The 23005-nt window shown below is 42.4% G+C and overlaps 3 protein-coding genes across 6 annotated transcripts in view; 2 read left to right on the forward strand and 1 right to left on the reverse strand.

Moving 5' to 3' along the window:
- LOC115151030 (diphosphoinositol polyphosphate phosphohydrolase 1) overlaps window positions 1-12936 on the forward strand; it is a 31856-nt gene extending 18920 nt beyond the window's left edge. The window contains exons 3-6 of one of the 3 annotated variants that reach the window (XR_003867193.1): window positions 8504-8548; window positions 8659-8743; window positions 8864-11641; window positions 12371-12936. Coding sequence is in view for 2 of the 3 variants with exons in the window: in XM_029694946.1 (XP_029550806.1) it covers window positions 8504-8548; window positions 8659-8743; window positions 8864-9060 (327 nt within the window). In the remaining variant the exon portion in view is untranslated. Of the gene's footprint in view, window positions 1-8503; window positions 8549-8658; window positions 8744-8863 lie in introns of all 3 variants that reach the window. The other 2 variants (XM_029694946.1, XM_029694947.1) reach the window with 2 other exon arrangements.
- A 242-nt stretch (window positions 12937-13178) lies between these two features.
- LOC115151031 (40S ribosomal protein S10) lies at window positions 13179-18238 on the reverse strand. Its single transcript, XM_029694948.1, has 6 exons — window positions 18139-18238; window positions 17427-17576; window positions 15070-15244; window positions 13991-14077; window positions 13677-13732; window positions 13179-13269 (listed from the first exon to the last, which is right to left on the reverse strand). Exons 2-6 carry the CDS (start codon window positions 17574-17576, stop codon window positions 13222-13224), a joined length of 516 nt encoding a protein of 171 aa, XP_029550808.1. The 5' UTR covers window positions 18139-18238; the 3' UTR covers window positions 13179-13221.
- Window positions 17759-23005, forward strand: part of LOC115151029 (protein kinase C and casein kinase substrate in neurons protein 1-like) — a 70766-nt gene continuing 65519 nt past the window's right edge. The window contains exon 1 of one of the 2 annotated variants that reach the window (XM_029694944.1): window positions 17759-17805. The gene's annotated coding sequence lies outside the window, so the exon portion shown is untranslated. Of the gene's footprint in view, window positions 17806-19642; window positions 19754-23005 lie in introns of those variants that run through there. The other variant, XM_029694942.1, reaches the window with a different exon arrangement.

The raw sequence follows: 23005 nt of genomic DNA on the forward strand, positions 1-23005 counted from the left end.
ACCTCATGGCTACAGACATGAGTGCTACGGGTCGGTAGTCTTTTAGGCAGGTTACCTTAGTGTTCTTGGGCACAGGGACTATGGTGGTCTGCTTAAAACATGTTGGTATTACAGAGTCGGACAGGGAGAGGTTGAAAATGTCAGTGAAGGCACTTGCCAGTTGGTCAGCACATGCTCGCAGTATGCGTCCTGGAGATCGGTCTGGCCCTGTGGCCTTCTGAATGTTGACCTGTTTAAAGGTCTTACATCGGCTATGGAGAGCGTGATCACACAGTTGTCCGGAACAGCTGATGCTATCATGCATGGTTCAGTGTTGCTTGCCTCGATGCGAGCATAGACGTTTTGTAGCTCATCTGGTTGACTCGTGTCACTGGGCAGCTTGTGGCTGTGCTTCCCTTTGTAGTCCGTAATAGTTTGCAAGCCTTGCCACATCCAACGAGTTTTGGAGCCGGTGTAGTACGATTCAGTCTTAGTCCTGTATTGACGCTTTGCCTGTTTGATGGTTCTTCGGCGGGTATAGCGGGATTTTTATTAGCGTCCGGGTTAGAGTCCTGCTCCTTGAAAGCAGCAGCTCTACCCTTTAGCTCAGTGCGGATGTTGCCTGTAATACATGGGTTCTGGTTGGGATGTGTACATATGGTCACTGTGGGGACGACGTCATCAATGCACTTATTGATGAAGCCAGTGACTGATGTGGTATACTCCTGAATGCCCGGAACATACTCCAGTCTGTGCTAGCAAAACAGTCCAGTAGCTTAGCATTTGCGTTATCTGACCACTTTCTGAGTGAGCGAGACACTGGTGCTTCCTGCTTCAGTTTTTGCTTGTAAGCAGGAATCAGAAGGATAGAGTTATGGTCAGATTTGCCAAATGGAGGGCGAGGGAGAGCTTTGTACATGTCTGTGTGTGGAGTAAAGGTAGTCTAGAGTTTTTTTGTTTTTTTTTAACCCTCAGGTTGCACATTTAACATACTGGTAGAAATGAGGTAAAACGGATTTAATTTTCCCTGCATTAAAGTCCCCGGCCACTAGGAACGCTGCCTCTGGATTAATATTTTCTTTTTTGCTATGGCCTTTAACAGCTCGTTGAGTGTCATCTTAGTGCCAGCATCGGTTTATGGTGGTAAATAGATGGCTACGAAGAATATAGATGAAAGCTCTCTATGTAAATAGTGTGGTCTACAGCTTATCATGAGATACTCTTCCTCAAGCGAGCAATACCTTGAGACTTCCTTAATATTAGTTTTTGTGCACCAGCTGTTATTTACATATAGACACAGATCGCCACCGCTTGTCTTACTGGAGGCAGCTGTTCTATCTTGCCAATGGTTTCAAAAACCCCGGCAGTTTTAAGATTGATGGTAGAGGGGATTTACTCACTCGCCGTCGGATCCTTACAAGGCACCCCGACCTATGTCCCCGATATCTCTCTCTTCTTCATGCAAATGGGGATTTGGGCATTGTCAGGTGTCTGAAGTAAATCCTTTGTGTCCGACTTTTTAAAGGAAAAAATCTTTGTGCAGCACGAGGTGAGTAATCGCTGTCCTAATATCCAGAAGCTCTTTTCGGTCATAAGAGACGGTGGCAGAAACATTATGTACACACAATAGCACAGCAGCCATCTCTTCCGGCGCCATTAAACTGTTGGTGAGCATTTCTCCATTCCCAAGATAAACCAACCACTTGACAGGTGTGGCATATCAAGAAGCTAAGTAAACAGCATGATCATTATGCAGGTGCACCTTGTGCTGGGGACAAAAGGCCACTAAAATGTGCAGTTTTGTCACACAACACAATGCCACAGATGTCTGACTGCAGGAATGTCCACCAGAGCGGTTGCCAGATAATTGAATGTTCATTTCTCTACCATAAGCCACCATCAATGTCATTTTAGAGAATTTGGCAGTACGTCCAACCGGCCTCACAACCGCAGACCATGTGTAACAACGCCAGCCCAGGATATTCACATCTGGCTTCTTCACCTGCAACATCATCTGAGACCAGCCATCCGGACAGCTGATGAAACTGAGGAATATTTATGTCTGTAATAATGCTCTTTTGTGGGGAAAACTCATTCTGATTGGCTGTTCCTGGCTCCCCAGTGGATGGGCCTATGCCCTCCCAGGCCCACCCATGGTTGCACCCCTGCCCAGTCATGTGAAATCCATAGATTAGGGCCTAATGAATTTATTAAAATTCACTGATTTCTTATATGTAACTCAGTAAAATCGTTGAAATTGTTGCATTTTTGCTTTATATTTTTGTTCAGTATACATATACCAACCGGAAGCCTTGGATTACAGGCAACATTCGCATTGAGCTATAGGCTAGGGCTGCCGCTTTCAAGGAGTGGGACACTAATCCAGTTGTTAATAGGAAATCCCGCTACGCCCTCTGAAAAACCATTAAACAGGCAAAGCGTCAATGCAGGACTAAGAATCCCACTTCATCGTCTATCACGCTCGTCTGATGTAGCAGGGCTTGTAAACTATCACGGATTACAAAGGGAAAAGGTAGCACTTTATTTGACACCCAGTGCCATAACATGTTATCAATCAAATTTCAATCAAATTTATTCATAAAGCCCTTTTTACATCAGCCGACGTCACAAAGTGCTATACAGAAACCCAGCCTAAAACCCCAGACAGCAAGCAATGCAGATGTAGAAGCATGGTGGCTAGGAAAAACTCCCTAGAAAGGCAGGAACCTAGGAAGAAACCTAGAGGGGAACCAGGCTCTGAGGGGTAGGAGTCCTCTTCTGGCTGTGCCGGTGGAGATTATAACAGTACATGGCCAAGACGTTCAAACGTTCTTAGATGACCAGCAGGGTATAATAAGAATAATAATAATAATAATAATAATAATAATAATAATAATAATAATAATAATAATAATAATTGTATTATTATTATTAACACAGGACACCAAATAAGACAGGAGAAATACTCCAGACGTAAGACTGACCCTAGCCCCCCGACACACAAACTATTGCAGCATAAATACTGGAGGCTGAGACAGGAGGGGTCGGGAGACACTGTGGCCCCATCCGACGTTACCCTCGGACAGGGCCAACCAGGCAGGATATAATCCCACCCACTTTGCCAAAGCACAGCCCCCACACTACTAGAGGGATATCTTAAAACCAGCAATTTACTACCCTGAAACAAGTCTGAGTATAGCCCAAAAAGATCTCCTACACGGCACAAACTCGGCAGGGGCGCCAAACCCGGACAGGAAGATCACGTTAGTGACTCGACGCACTCCTCCTAGGGACGGGATGGAAGAGCACCAGTAAGCCAGTGACTCGGCCCCCGTAATAGGGTTAGAGGCAGAGAATCCCGGTGGAGAGGGGAACCGGCCAGGCAGAGACAGCAAGGGCGGTTCGTTGCTCCAGTGCCTTTCCGTTCACCTTCACAACCCTGGGCCAGACTACACTCAATCATGGGACCTACTGAAGAGATGAGTCTTCAATAAAAACTTACAGGTCGAGACCGAGTCTGCATCTCTCACATGGATGGGCAAACCATTCCATAAAAATGTAGCTCTATAGGAGAAAGCCCTGCCTCCAGCTGTTTGCATAGAAATTCAAGGGACGATAAGGAGGACTACATCTTGTGACCGTAGCATACGTGTTGGTATGTACGGCAGGACCAAATCGGAGAGATGGGTAGGAGCAAGCTCATGTAATGCTTTGTAGGTTAGCAGTAAAACCATGAAATCAACCCTAGCCTTTACAGGAAGCATGTGTAGAGAGGCTAGCACTGGAGTAATATGATTAAATGTTTTGGTTCTAGTCAAGATTCTAGCAGCCGTGTTTAGCACTAACTGAAGTTTATTTAGTGCTTAATCCGGGTAGACGGAAAGTAGTGCATTGCGGTAGTCTAATCTAGAAGTGGCAAAAGCATGGATTAACTTTTCTGCCTCATTTTTGGACAAAGTTTCAGATTTTTGCAATGTTACGAAGATGGAAAAAAGCTGTCCTTGAAATAGTCTTGATATGTTCGTCAAAAGAGATCAGATTTCAGAGTAACGCCGATGTCCTTCAGTTTTATTTGAGACGACTGTACAACCATCAAGATTAATTGTCAGATCCAACAGAAGATCTCTTTGTTTCTTGGGACATAGAACTAGCATCTCTGTTTTTGTTGAAAAGTAAAACATTTGCCGCCATCCACTTCCTTATGTCTGAAACACATGCTTCCAGTAAGGGAAGTTTTGGGGCTTCACCATGTTTCATCGAAATGTACAGTTGTGTATTGTCCGCATAGCAGTGAAAGTTAACATTGTTTCCGAATTACATCACCAAGAGGTAAAATATATATAGTGAAAACAATGGTGGTCCTAAAATGGAACCTTGAGGAACACTGAAATGTACAGTTGATTTTTCAGAGAGCAAACCATCCACAGAGACAAACTGATATCTTTCTGACAGATAATATCTAAACCAGGCCAGAACTTGTCCGTGTAAACCAATTTGGGTTTCCAATCTCTCCAAAAGAATGTCATAAGCGATGGTGTCAAAAGCAGCACTAAGGTCTAGGAGCACAAGGACAGATGCAGAGCCTTGGTCTGACGCCACTAAAAGATAATTTACCACCTTCACGAGTGCAGTCTGAGTGCTATGATGGGGTCTAAAACCAGACTGAAGCGTTTCGTATACATTGTTTGTCTTCAGGAAGGCAGTGAGTTGCTGCGTAACGGCTTTAAAAAAAAAAAATTGCAATACCAAGTTTATATACCAACCTCCAGAGGGGGGGTGAAAAGATTTGGCATGGTACCTCATATCCTCAAATTTATACAGCTGCAGAGAGCATCCTGACTTGTTGCATCACCACTTGGTATTGCAACTGCTTGGCATCCGATCGCAAGGCACTACAGATGGTAATGCATACAGCCTAGTACATCTCTGGGGCCGAGCTTCCTGTCATCCAGGACCATACCAGGTGGTGTCAGAGGAAGGCCATCCAGTACCTGAGCTCCAAGTCTGGGACCAAAAGACTGCTGAACGGTTAATCAAATGGCTACCCAGACTATTTGCGTTGACCCTCTTATTTGTATTGTTATTTATACTTTTTTGCACTGATTCTCTTGCACAGGCTCTGTGCACACTCACTGGACTCTAACCACACGCTGACATACTACACTGACACTGCAACACACACGGACACACACACACACAAAACACACATGCATATTGACGCCATTCACCTTCCTTCACACTCTTTACATACTCTCCTGCTACACTGTTTGTTATCTATGTAATGTCACTTCAGCCGTACCCCTCCACATTGACAAGGTACCGGTACACATTGTATGTAGCCTCATTATTGTTATTTAAAAAAAATACAAAATCCTTTAGTTTATTTAGCAAATGTTTTACTTTTTCATTTTAAATCTGCGTTGTTGGTTAAAGGCTCGTAAGTAAGCATTTCACGGTAAAGTCTACTTTACCTGTTGTATTTGGCGCATGTGACACAATTTGATTTGAAATGGTTTTTAACAAGATCCACTGTGTTTTCCACAGTTTCAACCTTTTGTTGAACTTCTTGTTTCAACTTTATCATCGCAGTGAGGTCAAACATTGTAGCCTAAAGCATGATACTGTTTTCATGATGTGTTTGTGATTTTCGATTACATTTGCATTGATGTCAGAGTGATTGAAGGACAATGGAGCGCTGAGTAGCAGGCCATTCATGACCTGACGGTAGTTAGCGAGTTGGGTACTAGCAACACATCAGCCCCATTCATGTACAGAGCGCATAGGAGGATATTACTGTGACCCAACGGTCACATGGAATTTGACTGCGGTCATAACTGCCGGTCACCACAACAGCTCGATGCACTACCCTCTGGAGAGAGAGCCCTGCGGTTTCAGGCGGTGCAGTTGCCGTACCATGCAGTAATCCAGCCTGACAGGATGCTCTCTGGTGCATCTGTAGAAGTTTGTGAGGTCCGAGCTGAAAGACATAGGAGCAGGTTAAGGGTTATGCATAGTACCTTTGTATTAGTGTTCACAGCCACTCATCCAGTTAAATGACCTGACCCGTTGGAGGCTAACTAGACTCGAATGCAGCTCTACGGCTCATGTTCTTCACTCATGTTCTCATTATGATATGGACAGGGTGGCCATTTTGAGTAGAGGTGGTTGATATGGAGCTGGTGGCCATTTTGAGTAGATGTGGTTGAGGTTTGCCTATGCTATCCAAACCCTGCCTATTCTCCAGTCACCCTAGTGCTGGTCTTCCCCATATGATCTGGTTGAAGGCATGAAGGGCGTGGGATTGATACTGGGGTATATACTGGTATTATTCACTATGGAGTCCAAGTTTATTAATAGACTGAAACTAGAGGATGCCAGCAGTACGCACCAGCAGCCAAAGCCTATGACCAATGGGACCCGCACCTGCTGGCACAACCATCAGGGAAAACATGGCCTTCCAAGGCAGTCTGCAGTTCTTTGGACCACTGCTCTGGAATAAGCTGGACTTATCCACACGGCAGCTAGCTAGCATGTCTGCCTTCAAAAGAGCTGTACACAAATCTAGTAGGATATGTGAGCGTCATTTTGTATTTATGCTACTGCGTATAATGTGTGTGCTTCTGTGTATGCTGTTTTTATCTAGTCAACTTTTATGTGATGTGTATGTTTTTATTAATTAAATGGAACCTAGGACTTTCTAGAAAACAGTGGCAGTTGTTAGTGGACTATCCTGGCTAAGGAAAATGTATCAAACTGGCCCATTACCCCTCACCATCTCTGGGGGACACAAACAAGATATGGCATTTTCACACTTTGTTGTACAGTGTCAGTCAAAAGTTTGCACACACCTACTCATTCAAAGGTTTTTCTTTATTTTTACTATTTTTCTACATTGCTGAATATTAGTGAAGACATCAAAACTATGAAATAACACATTGAATCATGTAGTAACCAAAAAAGTGTTAATCAAAATATATTTGAGATTCTTCAAAGTAGCCACTCTTTGCCTTGATGACAGCTTTGCACAATCTTGGCATTCTGTCAACCAGCTTCACCTGGAATGCTTTTTCAACAATCTTGAAGGAGTTCCCACATATGCTGAGCACTTGTTGGCTGCTTTTCCTTCACTCTGCAGTCCATCTCATCCCAAACCATCTCAATTGGGTTGAGGTCGGGTGATTGTGGAGGCCAGGTCATCTGATGCAGCACTCCATCACTCTCCTTCTTGGTCAAATAGCCCTTACACAGCCTGGAGGTGTGTTGGGTCATTGTCCTGTTGGAAAAACAAATAATCCCACTAAGCGCAAACCAGATGGGATGACGTATCGCTGCAGAATGCTGTGGTAGCCATGCTGGTTAAGTGTGCCTTGAATTCTAAATAAATCAGTGTCACCAGCAAAGCACCATCCCACTTCATCCTCCATGCTTCACAGTGGGAACCACACATGCGAAATTCATCCGTTAACGTACTCTGCCTCTCACAAAGATACAGCAGTTGGAACCAAAAATCTCAAATTTGTACTCATCAGACCAAAGGACAGATTTCCACCGGTCTAATGTCCATTGCTTGTGTTTCTTGGCCGAAGCAAGTCTCTTCTTCTTATTGGTGTCCTTTAGTAGTGATTTCTTTGCAGCAATTCGACCATGAAGGCATGATTCATGCAGTCTATTCTGAACAGTTGTTGAGATGTGTCTGTTACTTGAACTCTGAAGCATTTATTTCAGCTGCAATTTCTGAGGCTGGTAACTCTTAACTTATCCTCTGCAGCAGAGGTAACTTTTGGTCTTCCTTTCCTGTGGCGGTTCTCATGAGAGCCAGTTTCATAACGCTTGATGGTTATTGCGACTTCACTTGAATATCTTTTAAAGTTCTTGAAACTTTCTGGATTGACTGACCATGTCTTAAAGGCTTTAACCAAATAGGGCTATCTTCTGTATACTACCCCTACCTTGTCACAACACAATTGATTGGCCCCAACTCACTAAGAAAGAATGTCCACAAATTAACTTATTTGTCACAGCTGTTAATTGAAATGTATTCCAGGTGACTACCTCATGAAGCTGGTTGAGAGAATGCGCAAAACTGTCAAGGCAAAGGGTGGCTACTTTGAAGAATCTCAAATATAAGATATGTGTTTAACACTTATGTTCACTACATGATTCCATATGTGCAATTTCATAGTTTTGATGTCTTCACTATTATTCTACAACACAGTACAAATAAAGAAAAACCCTGGAATGAGGTGTCAACGGTTGACCGGTACTGTATATAAAACACCATTTGGTGTGAACCATGACGGGTAGAGGCACAGGTGTGTACACTTTATTACATTTTATAGCAGGACAGTTGTGTGAAGGATGTTTTCTCTAATGGCATCTTCAGGACATATTGTAACACACAGGCTACACACACCTAATGACTCGATTGCCACAGTGACACGGACTCTTAAGATTGAAAGAGTTATGTTTTTAATCCGTAGATAGGGTTTTGATTCGCTTCCTTGTTTTTGTTGTTGTTCCACAGGCAGGTGTGAAGGGGACTTTAGGTCGCCTAGTTGGAATATTTGAGGTGAGTTTATGTTATGACATGCTTAGGCATGCTAAAGCTTGTTTGGGAGTGGAGAGAAAATATGGACTTTGTTCTGAAAAAAAGAAATGTCAAAACTGTCTATCTTACAGAACCGAGAGAGGAAACACAGAACCTACGTCTACATTCTTATCGTAACTGAGGTCCTGGAGGATTGGGAGGACTCAGTGAACATTGGTAAGTGGCTTTCATTTCAATCTGATTATACTACAGTTTGAATTCTGGTTATAGATGCCTCTCATGTCTGTCTTTCTAAACTTGTGCCACAATGGTGTCTGTTCTTGTTCCTTTTAACAGGGAGAAAAAGGGATTGGTTTAAAATAGACGATGCAATACAAGTGTTGCAGTGTCACAAGCCTGTGCAGGCCACATACTTCGAGCCTCTCAAGGATGGTTGCCTGACCAGCAACGGGACGCCCCTGGTGGCCACGATAGGCGGAGACCTCTCCCCCACCTACAACATCAGCCAGAGCTCCGTGTCGGGTATCAGATAACTAAAACACAACCCCAGGAGCTCTTGCCACCACTCTCCCTCTTACTTACTTTTTGTTGTCTCAAAATAACATGGTTTGCCTTGCCAACTCATTTGTGCCAGAATTGTGGTGCAGACTTGACAAGTGTTGAGTGAAGATTCTGAAACAATTTGGAAATGTAATTTTTGACCCCCTTGTTCGTTTCATTTTATTGAAAATTTCATGAAGCATCCCTCACTCCCTCATTCTCCTACCTTGAACACACCCTTAGTGTGGTGTTTACTGAATGCAAGAACTACTTTTTACTGTTGTGATGTAAAAGTGTATACTTAGTGCTTAAGCACAATGCTGTCAGTGGTCTTTTTAATGTCTCCTCTTTTGGTTATTGTCTGTGTATGATTGTGCCCAAGAGCGTGTTTTCCCTCTTTTAAGGATAGGAAATGTTCTGTGCATCTGAATAGACAGTTGTAGGAAGTGACTTGTTTTGCATGATCGCTGGCTATGTTTTGCACATTGGGGTCACCTGATACAGATTGTGCAGCAGATAGTCTTTGGTAACTAAGTTCTTTGAATTCTCATTTAGCTCCGCATTGTGGTTCTTGGTATTAATATCTTGCAGGTTTCATCAGAAAGACGAGGCCCTTTTCCCCATTTGACCCGATCGTCAAGTAACCTATACATTTTCCCTTAGTCTGGAAGCTAGCTAGCCATTTCAATATTGACTTTTAGGCAGAAAAAAAATATAGAAAGAATGTCTACTCAACTAAATATGTAGCACAGTCCCCATTTTGGTGAGTTAGCATTGAGAGTTTACCCTGGTGTTTTACCCAATAGACTGAGACCCTTTTGTTCTCCAGTGTCTTTACCTACTTAACAGTCTAGTAGTCTGTTCGTAGTGGTTCACTACAGACACCGTAACAGTAAGCAGATCCCCCCCCCCCCACCGACCAAAATGTATCAGTTTATAATTTAGAATTCCATGGTGTGAACAACTGCAGTCTTCCTCCATTTATTTTGTGCCATCCATGGACTGACAATTGCCTTCACCCAGCACACACACCACCTTTTTTATCAAATTTTCAGATTCTCACCCCTTACTTTAACCTCTGTTTTATATCAGATGTTTACATTGCGTTCATAACATTTATTTTTCACTTAAACAAGCACTACTAGACATGTATATTTGAATAATGTAGATTATTTTTTGGGGGGGCTTTTCAGTAAAAATGTTTTACCCTTTTTAGTATTGAATCTGCATCCCCAAAACAAACACCTGCTTGATATTGAAAGTAATTTAATCTAAAATGCTGTCTTTGCAGAACAAACAAACAAGCCTTGTACAGTTTGAGACCTTGTTTTTAACATGTAAAAATGCTTTGAATACTATTTTATTTTCATAAACGTCTGGCAAATCTTTAGCCAACCTGCTATACTTGCCTTTAGATGTGGCATGGAGCAGCTGGCTCAATACTGTGAAACTGGAGGCCCTGTAGATAGCATGTAAGACGTTTTATTGTAAATTGTTTATTTCTGTATAGATCAAAGGTGAGTACAAATGACAAAACAGTTCCTCTGATGCATTTGTGAGGGCTATATTTTGCTCAGCCATGGCTGTAGGGTTGGCTTTGTAAGGTTTGTTGACGAGTTGCTTTGATACACAGTATATGTTAAGGCTAAAGAACAAGTAAATGTTGCTAGCTTTGTATTGGGGGGGTGAAGAGAAGACCCCATTTATCATGGATGATATAAGCAGCAGAGATGACTCAGATGTTCTACAAAGACCTCTTGAGGCTGAGGTGTAAATAAAGTGAAGTCCATAGTTGAATTGTTAACATACAAAATGGAGGGTTTCCACTGGATTGAATGCTGTTTCCAGACCACTACCATAAGCTTTGTCATTATCCTAGTCTTCTGACAGAACCAACATATGTAACATCTCCCTATTATCTCTTCTGCCCTGTCGTTGTTTCAGTAGCTCATCATTCACCCTCCAAAATGAGCATTATATACTCAGTGGTCAGTTTATTAGGTACACCACCCCATTCCCGAAAATAGTTCGCTCCTCCAGTGTGTCACGTGGCCGTGGCTTGCTATAAAAAGGAGGCATCCAGTTACCGGATGGGCACAGATGGGCTAATGCAGCAGACGACCACACCGGGTTCCACTCCTATCAGCTAAAAACAAGAAGCGTCTCCAGTGTGCACGCAATCACCAACATCACCTGGTCAAACAAATCACGATTCCTGTTGAGTCATGCTGATGGCAGTCAGGATTTGACATAAGCAGTATGGGGCAATGGTGTGGGGGATGTTATCCTTGCACACGTGAGGTGCCTTGATACCAATTGAGCAACGTTTCCATGCACTGAAGAATTCAGGTTGTTCTGGAGGCACCTAATAACTGGCAACCGAGTGTATGTTATCCCCAATCCCAGACTCAAGGTCTATTCTATAATGTAAGGGTTGAACTAAATTGGTGAGTGGATTACTGATATCAATAGAAATTCTACTTTGAACCATTTATTGCTTTTTATAAACTAGGTGGTTCAAGACCTGCATGCGGATTAGCTGACAGCTGTGTTATACCAGATTGTATTCCACAGGTACAAAACATTTTAACTGCTCTAATTACATTGGTAACCAGTTTATAAAGCAATAAGGTAATTTGCGGTTTGTGATATATGGCCAATATACTACGGCTAAGGTCTGTGTCCAGTCACTCCGCGTTGCGTCGTGCTTAAGAACAGCCCTTAGCCGTGGTATATTGGCCATATACCACATCCCTCTGGCCTTACTGCTTCATTAAATGAGCTGCATCGAAAGGTGTGGGGGGCTAAGTCTTGGAACTGTATACCACCTTAGCCCCACAGAGCAGAATACATTTAGGCCTATTATTGAATTTTGTGGTCAGCCTCCCTAAAGTCCACCATTTTCTTTATATGATAATGAGCTATCAATCAAATTAGATGGAATTGGAAAATCTCTAAAGTGAAGGGGTTCTATTCAAAATGGGCACAAGCAAGGGCAATGAATGTGGATATCCATATGTAACAGCCAATGAATGACCACTTGTTCTTTAACCTGTTTGTACTTTGTCGATTTTTCTTGTGTTCCTGACAGATCTTGTACATACTAGCTAGATAAACCTTATGCTTTAGTCAATAAGTATTTTTCTCCTTTCCTTCCATCTAATACATACAACTCCTTTTGTTAATACAATGAAAGTTGGAAGTGGAGGGGTTTAAGAATTCAATACTTATTAAGAAAGGGATAAGTACTGTATAAATATACCCTGCTCGAGTCCTTTAGAAATGCATTTCTCTCTTCCTTAGGATGATTTCACACAGCACGCAGTGAAAGCCGGAAGGAGTGGATGTAGGCATTTTAAAAGGCTCAAACGCAGCCTCTGCTCAGATAGGCCTCCTTGGCCCTTCACCGGAGTGATGTAAAACTTGCCTATATCACACCACCTAGTGGTCAGGCAGTATTCTGCAACGCATGTGAAACAGTTTTGCCTCAGTCAGTGAATGTCCAGTTGAGGATTCTTGCATTCTCAGCAGTATTTGTTTCATGGCATTGCATTTGGATAGTGACTACTCTGACAGCTTGATTATTTTTCTATTGATCACCCTGTAGTAGGGGTGATACTCCCCTGCTATATACAAAATCACAATCAGATGGGATTCAGTGAAGAAAGCTATTTGGGCTACCTAAAATATAAGTGTGCTTTTCCCTAAGCACAAGCCCTTGACCTTCCCTACATATTTGTAGTAATTGTTTTCTCCAAGGTGTACGTCACTGGAATATTTACCATTGTCATTTGGGACTGTGAAAAACCAGTGAGAAGACTGAAGATTGTAATATAAATGTGCCAACAAATAAACACCAGTATTTCAGATCTGGATTCCATTTGCCTTTTTTTGACCATTGTAACAGTGTCTAGCTACTTAGTATTCCACTTTTAATACCTGTATTTACTATAGGTTGTTGATAAACCCCTGACTAAAGGACTGTACTTTGAATAACCTCTGCCACGCTTTAGCTAGGATAATTACTGTAGTGTGCAAAATAATAACTCCCCAGTCCACACAAACATTGGAAAGAATGCTACATATTTAAAGTACTGACAAATAAAAAGGGCAAAGTTGTGTTTTCTGTTTATTGTAAAGTAATTGATAGACATTTACTCCTGAGGAGGCTGCTGTCCTCGGCCACGTCCAAATCCACCCCTCTGAAAACAAAGAAAAGGATAAGCTTCCACGTCACAAGATAGTTGGTCAGCAAAACAAGTGTCATACGGTTATGTTTCCAATTCTTGTCCAAAATTTGTCAACCCAAATAACTTTACTCAGTGCGTCTGGCTGCCCAATGTATGTTGTTTTTCATAATAGCGTATAATCAATTGCTCGTGGCAATGTCATCTTGTTGAGTCAACTTAAATGCAAACAAATAAGGCTTTGAATTGCCTATTCTAGTACCATAGATGTACAGTATACAACCTTTCAACGGTAGGCTATACAATAAACAACCATTTATTATTCAGACTTGTCATGGTAACCAGCATACTGAGTGGGTCCCCAGGAACAGAGTTGAGCACCTGCTTCAGGCTACATTACCATTAGGCAATACAGTACTTACAAATTGGAACTCTGTGGCTGAACCAGCACCTGCCTCTGCTTTCTTGTCTCCACCAGCTGTAAAGAAAACAGCTTGTAATCAAAACCTATTCCAAAACGTTTTAAAGTTATCGCCATTTTCCTTCATTCATCACCATTCATACTAGTCAAAGGCTGAGGAAACAAGTCATTACCAATAACAAATGTGCTCACCAACTACTGGATCTCAAGGCAGATATTTGGAGCTACAAAGCACACTAGTCAGCAGATCGTGAAATTCCCAGTTGGTTGAAAGCGATGGTTAGGATTAGAGGGATTCTGTAAAACTATACATACGTGGTGCAGCAGATCTTCTGTAATTGTCTCGATCACCCCCATCACGGTTGAAGCGGGCAGGCCTCTCTCCCCTCTCTCCCTCCATACCTGGAAAAGAAAAGACAACGCTCAGCTGGGTGGGATGTCAGACTCAAAAACACAGGAAGGAACATCAGGTTTGGGTCCAATCAGCACCTATGACTATACAGTACAAAATCCAATAGTCCTCACTGTCCAGCTCGAGGGATGCAGTGTATGCAGACTTGTTCCAGCCCTGCTCTAACCCACCTTAGTCAAACAATCAAGGTCTAAATCAAAGACCACGATTAGTTGAATCAGTTGTTAGTACAGGGCTGGTACTAAAGCCAGCACACTGCAGCCCCCCAGGACTGGAGTCACCCAGACCGGTTGTAGAAGTAGGGGCTCATTAGGAGCAGTAATACCCCATTCACATACTATGCTGGTTACTTTATTTTCATATTGTCCTTTCCAGTAACGAGGTGGATATCTAATAGTGATGGGGGTATAAAAAAATATATATATGTATGATTAGTCAGATTCAGTTTTATTTTTACATATCGATACTTTAATCATCTCATCGCTGTAGCCCGTGACAAACACACCTCATTCAACTCATTGAGGGCTTGATGATTAGCTGAATCAGGTGTGCTTATCTAGGGTTACAATAAACATGTGTACTGGTGGCGGTACTCCAGGACCAGGGTTGGAACACAGCGCCAGGTAGCGTTAGCTAACGCTAGTCAGCTGTATACGCGCCAAAACGCCTGTATTTTTCATCCTATAGCTTGTTTTTAAATAGTAAACCATTCCCACCCCCCCACCCCATCACTTTTATTGCCATGACTGATCAAAAACGATCAAGCCCTTGTCTTTCTGAAGCAGACATGGGCAGCAATATGTTTGAAACATCAAATAACAGTATCGAAATGTATTACATATAGGAAGTGAGAACCGCAATACATATTGTATCGGCAACTAAGTATCGTGAGGTCCCTGGCAATTCCCAAACCTAATGTGTAACCAGTCCAGGACAGTGCAGCTCATTAGTGTGAAAATGGTTAGCCTATAAGTGGACGTACCCTTGGGCCGGGGCCTCGCGGTCTCAGGACGCATCTGGCGGCGCAGGGTGGCGGGAACAATCTCAGGTGGAAGGTGCAGGAAGTCTCTCAGGTACTGGATACCTTCATTGGTGAGGTACCAGTAAAAATGGCGCCAGGCAAATTGCTCCTTGACATACCCAAGTGACTTCAAGGACTGAAAAAGCGAACATGAAAAAAATATTAGTTTTTTTTATATAAAGACAAAGCCCCAAAATCCAACAGACATGACATGCTAGGGAAACACTTCCCGTAACCCAACTGTGTGCAAGTCTGAAAATCCACATCAGTGGTGTATTCATTAGTCGGAATCTGTTGAAAAACGTTTAGCAACAAACTGTTCACTAAAGGAAACAAACGGGGAGGTACCTAGATAAAATGTGTCCAATAGAAACTCTCGTAATTGAAAAGTGTTTTCAGATTGAAGTAAACAGTTTCTGTTAATGAATACACTAGGGGTGTGGCGAGTCATCTGACAAAATTAGTATCGTAACTGATATGGGCAATTTTCTGGATGCAATCATAGAGTATTCTTTTGTAATTACCCGTGATACAAAACTTTTTTTTATTTAATTTTTCAGGTGCATGCAAGTATGTTTCTCATCTCTCAGTCACGGAGTGTCTAAACCCTACTGTACCGTCTTTGAGTCAGTCATGTGCGTGGTCTAAACTCAACTGGCAAGCTTGCCTGTCTGTAAAGAGAAGGGCAGGCTGTACGTTGATCCTGGTGCTCTGATTGGATAGGATGAAGCTGTATCTCTGTCCACTCACTTAACCTGTTGGGGCTAGGGGGCAGTATTTGCACGGCCGGATAAAAAAAAAAAAAAAAAAAAAAACTTACCCGATTTAAACTGGTTACTACTCTCGCCCAGAAACGAGAATATGCATATAATTAGTAGATTTGGATAGAAAACACTAACAGAACTCATATGGCAGGCCAACACCTGAGAAGATTCCATACAGGAAGTGCCCTGTCAATTTGTTGTCCTTCTGTTGCATCTATCGAAAATACAGCATCTGTGCTGTAACGTGACACTTTCTAAGGCTCCCATTGGCTCTCTAAAGCCGCCAGAAAGTGGAATGGGGTGTCTACCGTCTCTGTGCGAAGAACAACTGGAGAGTTTGTGAGTGGTCAGCTTGGGGACAGTGAGACTGAGATGCGCGTTCACGAGAATTCTCCATTTTTTTCTTTCAGCCTTTGAATGAATACAACGTTGCCCGGTTGGAATATTATCGCTATATTACGAGAAAAGTAGCATAAAAATAGATTTTAAACAGCGTTTGACATGCTTCTAAGTACGGTAATGGAATATTGTGAATTTTTGTCACGAAATGCACTCGCGCGTCACCCTTCGGATAGTGACCTGAACGAACAAACAAAACGGAGCTATTTGAATATAACTATGGATTATTTGGAACCAAAACAATATTTGTTGTTGAAGTAGAAATCCTGGGAGTGCATTCTGACAAAGAACAGCAAAGGTAATACAATTTTTCTAATAGTAATTCTGAGTTTAGTGAGTCCCAAACTTGGTGGGTGTCAAAATAGCTAGCCGTGATGGCCGAGCTATGTACTCAGAATATTGCAAAATGTGCTTTCGCCGAAAAGCTATTTTAAAATCTGACACCGCAATTGCATAAAGGAGTTCTGTATCTATAATTCTTAAAATAATTATGTATTTTGTGAACGTTTATCATGAGTAATTTAGTAAATTCGCCGGAAGTTTGCGGTGGGTATGCTAGTTCTGAACATCACATGCTAATGTAAAAAGCTGGTTTTTGATATAAATATGAACTTGATTGAACAAAACATGCATGTATTGTATAACATAATGTCCTAGGAGTGTCATCTGATGAAGATCATCAAAGGTTAGTGCTGCATTTAGCTGTGGTTTTGGTTTTTGTGACATATATGCTTGCTTTGAAAATGGCTGTGTGATTATTTTTGGCAGGGTACTCTGACATAATCTAATGTTTTGCTTTCGCTGTAAAGCCTTTTTGAAATCGTACAATGTGGTTAGATTAACGAGAGTCTCGTCTTAAAATGGTGTAAAATAGTCATATGTTTGAGAAATTGAAGTTATAGCATTTGAGGTATTTGTATTTCGCGCCACGCGATTCCACTGGCTGTTGACTAGGGTGGGACACTTGCAGGAGGTTAATATACTGAACAAAAATGAATGCAACATGCAACAATTTCAAAGATTTCACTGAGTTACAGTTCATATAAGGAAATAAGTAAATTGAAATCAATTCATTAGGCCCTAATCTATGGATTTCACATGACTGGGCAGGGGTGCAGTAGAACCAATATCTCCTAAAGTTCAAATGCCTCTCACCAGCATTGCTTTCATCACATGAAGGTTGGGCACGTTCTTGTCGGCCAATTCAGGGTGCTTGGGCAGATGCACATCTTTCTTTGCCACCATGACGCCCTCTTTGAAGAGGAGCTCATAGATGGCAATACGGTTCTTCTTAGGCATCAGCATCTATTCACACAACCGACAATGAGACAAGCGTTAGCGTAAAATGCAATATAACAGGGATGTCCACCTACCCACATACTGGCTGGCAAACAGCCTACTACAAGATTGTAAGGTCACTAACGTCACAAGATTGGGTGTCCTAACTGTGATGTCAACTAACATTACCCCAGCCGGTAGGTACGTTAAGCTAGCTAGCTTCTTCGGACAACTATGGGCTAATTTCCCAAATGAGGTAAGTAACGAACACTTTGCCATGCTTCTAGTCTAATGATAAAACCACATTTTGAATGAGTTGCATCCGGCAGTGGTTACTACCTATCACACTGGCTTTGGAAGAAAATTAAAAAATTAATTGATACGAGGACATAGCAGGGAAGTCCGTGTAGGTAGCTAGACTACCCTGTGTATTTTAACCTACATCTCGAATAATATAAAGCTTTTTGGAGAAATGTGTGGACGTTTACAACAATGACATACACATCTATCTAAAATTGCGACTAACAGCTTCATACAATGTAAGATGTCTTAGATTTATTCAGATTATGTTTGCTAGGCATTTGCCTACCTTGCCACTTGCTAGGGGACCGGAACCGGAAGGAACGACGGAAGGCGTTCAAGAGCGTTTATGTCCAGACGTTGGACCTATCAGCTTTAGCGTCATCTACTGAACTGGCGGGAAAAGTGCAGTAGACTAAATGGAATTGCCGATAGACAGGGAATTATTATTCCGCATCGTCATTTTTGCAAATTAGGCTATGGGTAAAATAGCCATGCACTTTTGTTAATCAAATAAATGAATTGACACATATCTGCAATAGGTATACACTGTCTAAGCTTACACCACTTATCAAAGTGCTTTTCAACCTGAACCACCACTCGTCCTTTTTTGGAAATACGAGTTTTTTTGTTTTTTTTTACGTTACAGGAAGCTTCAGATACATTTTCCGGTCTTGTGTGGGGATTCAGCCAGCGGTATTTGTACTGGGGTGTTCATTTAAAGACCATAACATTATTCTTCCATTGGACCATCCAGGGCCGGCTCCAGGCATAAGCGACATAAGTAGTTGCTTAGGGCCCCAGGCTGCTAGGGGGCCCACCCCCCAAAAAAGTTTTTAAGAACTGTCTGGTTCTCAACTTAGAATAGAATATAGAGTTAGAATAGTAGAATACACAAGGTGTAAGTTCAACATTTGGTTGTGCTTCAGCAGTTTCTCCTGTTTTCAAATCAAATTTTATTGGTCACATACACCACAGGAGGCTGGTGCTACCTTAATTGGGGAGGACAGGCTTGTGGTAATGGCTGGAGCAGAATTGGTGTAATGGTTACCATGTGTTTGATGCCATTCCATTTGCGCCGTTCCAGCCATTATTATGAGCCGTCCTCCCATGAGCAGCCTCCATTGATATACACATATTTAGCAGATGTTATCGAAATGCTTGTGTTCCTAGCTCCAACAGTGCAGTAGTATCTAACACTGACAGTCACTCAATTAGCCATGTCAGCTAACATTTTTTACATTGTTAAATTAGTCTAGCCAGTAATCTAAATTTATAGCAATCATGGCCGAATACTGACTGGGCACGCAGTGCACATGCCCAGGGGCCCTGACCTCCAGGTGGTCCTCATTGATTTTTGTCGTCACTCTTACTCGGATATCATTAACATGGCAAAATGTGTAAAATTTCAGGATATTTGCTTTAAAACTGCAAAACTTTCTCTCCACACCATGGAAAAATCAGTAGAACTGCAGAAACATGCTTTGAAACAGCAAAAATATATCTCTGCCCAATTACAAAATAGTAGAATTGCATGAAATGTGTTAAAAAATTGCAACATTTTCTCTCCTCCACATGGCAAAATGTGTAGAATTGCAGGAAATTAACTTTCAAACATACATTTTTCTATCCGCCATCAAGAGGGGGGCCACACTTTTTTTGATCCGCTTGGTGGGGGGGTCCCCAACCAAATCTTGCTTAGTGTCCCCAAAAAGCTAGAGCCGGCCCTGGGACCATCCCCCATATGTCGCCTCTTGTCCTGCCGCTTTTTGTGCAGCAGAAGGCAAGCCTTCACGCTGTCAATTGACGGAGCAGGGTCTACCTTTTTTTCTAGTTGCTATAACGGGAACTATTTTTATATTTAGGCCAACAGGGGAGTCGGACACATCGCATTGTGTTCTCTGGTATGTTATGCATTTACAGTATATACGCATGCACCATTTCCAGTTTGTTTTAGTAGAAACGGAAAGAATAGGCTTAGAATTGCATCTTTGACTGGTAGGCTACCAACCCATCATATTCTGCTACCAGGGACAACGAGACTTTTGAACCCTACAGTTTTTTTTGTTGCTTTATTCTTTAGTAGCCTACATTTTATTACAATATGCACTACAAGACCAAAAGTATGTGGACACCTGCTCGTTAAACATCTCATTCCAAAATCATGTGCATTAATATGGAGTTGGTCCCCCCTTTGCTGTTATAACAGCCTCCACTCTTCTGGGAAGGCTTTCCACTAGATGTTGTAACATTGCTGCTGGAACTTGCTTCGATTCAGCCACAAGTGCGTTAGTGGAGTCGGGCACTAATGTTAGGCGATTAGGCCTGGCTCACAGTCGGCGTTCCAATTCATCCCAAAGGTATTCGATGGGGTTGAGGTCAGGGCTCTGTGCAGGCCAGTCAAGTTCTTCCACACCAATCTTGGCAAACCATTTCTGTATGGACCTCGTTTTGTGCACGGGGGCATTGTAATACCCCAAACTGTTATCACAATGTTGGAAGCACAGGATCGTCTAGAATGTCATTGTATGCTGTAGCGTGAAGATTTCCCTTCACTGAAGCTAAGGGGCCGGATCCATGAAAAACAGCCCCAGACCATTATTCCTCCTCCACCAAACTTTACAGTTGGCACTATTCATTGTGGCAGGTTCAGCAATGCTGTATACAGAGTTTCCAGCTTTGTAGTAGGCCTAGATGGAAATAGATTATTTGGATCTATATTAAACATATTTGGGTGGCAAAAACAGAATATGCTACTTTCAGAATTATGTGTGTGAATTTCACATGCATGTTATTCATCTACAAGATGCCTTTTTACATGGCTTCCTATTACTATATAGTTAACCACATCCATCTTAATAATATAAACAACAATATTTTCTGTGATATCCATTGACTTTTTTGGCATCAAAATGGCTTAGATGAAATTGACTAGTAGCTGTCATGTCTTACTTGGTTAAACTTTTTGCAACATACTGCGTTATACTACCATGCCCCAACTTCCCACATCCTCTCCTCTCTGAGTACTGAAGCTCAAGGGGATTTTCGCCCTCAACAAACTACACCACTAAATTAAAGGTTGCTCCTAACACGTTCTCCTGTAGGGCTCTCAGTGCTTGATCTGAACCATAGAAATCAAATTACTAGACCAGACAAAGCCCCTCAGACCATGGCAATTTATTCTTTGTTATTCTAGTCTAGTTCTATGGTCTGCCTGGTGGTGGAGGCTGAGTGCAAAGTTTAGGATTGAGCTGTTTGGTAATTGGAGATAGTGATAGGATACTCACACAGGACAACTGGAGTGGACAGAGAGAGAGGCTGCATCCGGTGTCCTTAAAGGCCCAGGCCCAATATTTCCCATCGACTGTGTTATTTTTTCTTTACATTTTACATTTAAGACATTTAGCAGACTCTCTTATTCAGAGGGAGTTACAGTGGATTAATCTGAAGGTAGTTAGGTGAGACAACCACAAAGCCTATCAAATCAAATTGTATTTGTCACCTGCACCAAATACAACAGGTGTAGATCTTACCACAATGCAGTTATGAAAAATAAGAGTAAGAAAATATTTACTAAATAAACTAAAGTAAAAAAATAAAAGTAACAACAAAATGACAATAACGAGGCTATACAGGGGGTACTGGCACCGTGTCAATGTGCGGGGGTACAGGTTAGTCGAGATAATCGAGGTAATATGTACATGTAGGTAGGGGTAAAGTGACTAGTCATAGTAAGCAATTTCTTCTCTCAATTAAGCAGCTATTAGCAAAGTCAGTGCTAGTTAGAAAAGACAAGTGCAAGTGTTAGTGCAAGAAAGGCAAGAGTGTTAGTTTATTATTATTATTGTTGTTTTGGATCACAGAATGTGACTGGGGACTCGCTTACTTCAGGTATAATGTTTTGTGGAGGCCCCTAAAATAAGTACTTAGGAAATGTTATATAGGTTGTTCCAAGTAAAGCACATCATGTGCTTTCATGAATTTGGTTGAGTGCTTCTCATTCTTTGTTCATTTCTCCTATATACAACAGAACGACCTTTGCAAAATGTCCAGTAAACATAGGTCAGTCTCATCTGACATCACAGCCAAAACCGTGCCTCTTTCTCGTGGATGAGGAGAGGGCAGACAAGCTGTTGGCAGACTGAGAATCTGCATTGATCCTTCTGACTATCTTTTCTGCTGTTATCTCCTGTCTGAGGGACAGACAGACAACGATGGAGAGCGACATTAGAAGAGAGGAGATCAGATTAATCTTTGTAAAGATCCGGGTTGATATTGAGGAAGAGGAAGAGATTAGAGGAGATAGATGAATCTCTGAGACGGAGACGTCAGTTCTATCTGTTTGTTTGTCTGTCTGTCATTTTGTTTTATTATGAAATTCGTCATCCTCTCTCTCTTGTCTCCTTAGGTGTGCTCCTTCAGGGGAAGGGATTCTATAGGGCTCAGTCCTAACCTGGGGTTATTTATTTATTTATTTCACCTTTATTTAACCAGGTGTAACGGCCGTCGTCAGAATTAGACCAAGGTGCAGCAGAGGATGTGTTCATCATTAGAATTTTAATTAAAAAAGAGAACACTTTACAAAAACGAAACAAAAACGACCAGAAACAGTCCTGTCAGGAAACACACTGAACAGAAACAATTACCCACAAAACCCAAAGGAAAAACATGCTCCTTATGCGTGACTCCCAATCAGCAACAACGAACTTCAGCTGTGCCTGATTGGGAGCCACACACGGCCCAAAACAAAGAAATACAAAAAAATAGAAAAAGGAACATAGAACGCTGTAACACCCTGGCCTAACCAAAATAAAGAACAAAAACCCCTCTCTATGGCCAGGGCGTTACAGTACCCCCCCAAGGTGCGGACTCCGACCGCAAAACCTGACTCTGAAGGGGAGGGTCCGGGTGGGCCTTCTTACGGCGGCGGCTCAGGTGCGGGACGTGGCCTCTGCTCCACCCTCGGCGTCACCCTCTTAGGTGGCGCACCTGGCCGCGCCGAAGGTCTGGTGGGCGACCCTGACTGCGCCTGGCTGGCGGGCGACCCTAGTTGCGCCCGGCTGGCGGGCGGTGATGGTTGCGCCCGGCTGGCGGGCGACCCTGGTTGCGCCCGGCTGGCGGGCGGCGATGGCTGCGCCCGGCTGGCGGGCGTCCCT

The sequence above is a fragment of the Salmo trutta genome, chromosome 16 (genome assembly GCF_901001165.1).
Source record: "Salmo trutta chromosome 16, fSalTru1.1, whole genome shotgun sequence".
Lineage (NCBI taxonomy): Eukaryota > Metazoa > Chordata > Actinopteri > Salmoniformes > Salmonidae > Salmo > Salmo trutta.

Excerpts from the sequence above, each read along its gene's own strand:
- LOC115151031 (XM_029694948.1), bottom strand. The coding sequence starts at position 17,576 with ATGCTGATGCCTAAGAAGAACCGTATTGCCATCTATGAGCTCCTCTTC. Across the intron at positions 15,245-17,426 it reads ATGTGATGAAAGCAATGCTG|TCCTTGAAGTCACTTGGGTA; the intron begins GTGAGAGGCATT and ends TCGCTTTTTCAG. Across the intron at positions 14,078-15,069 it reads CGCGAGGCCCCGGCCCAAGG|GTATGGAGGGAGAGAGGGGA; the intron begins GTACGTCCACTT and ends TTTCTTTTCCAG.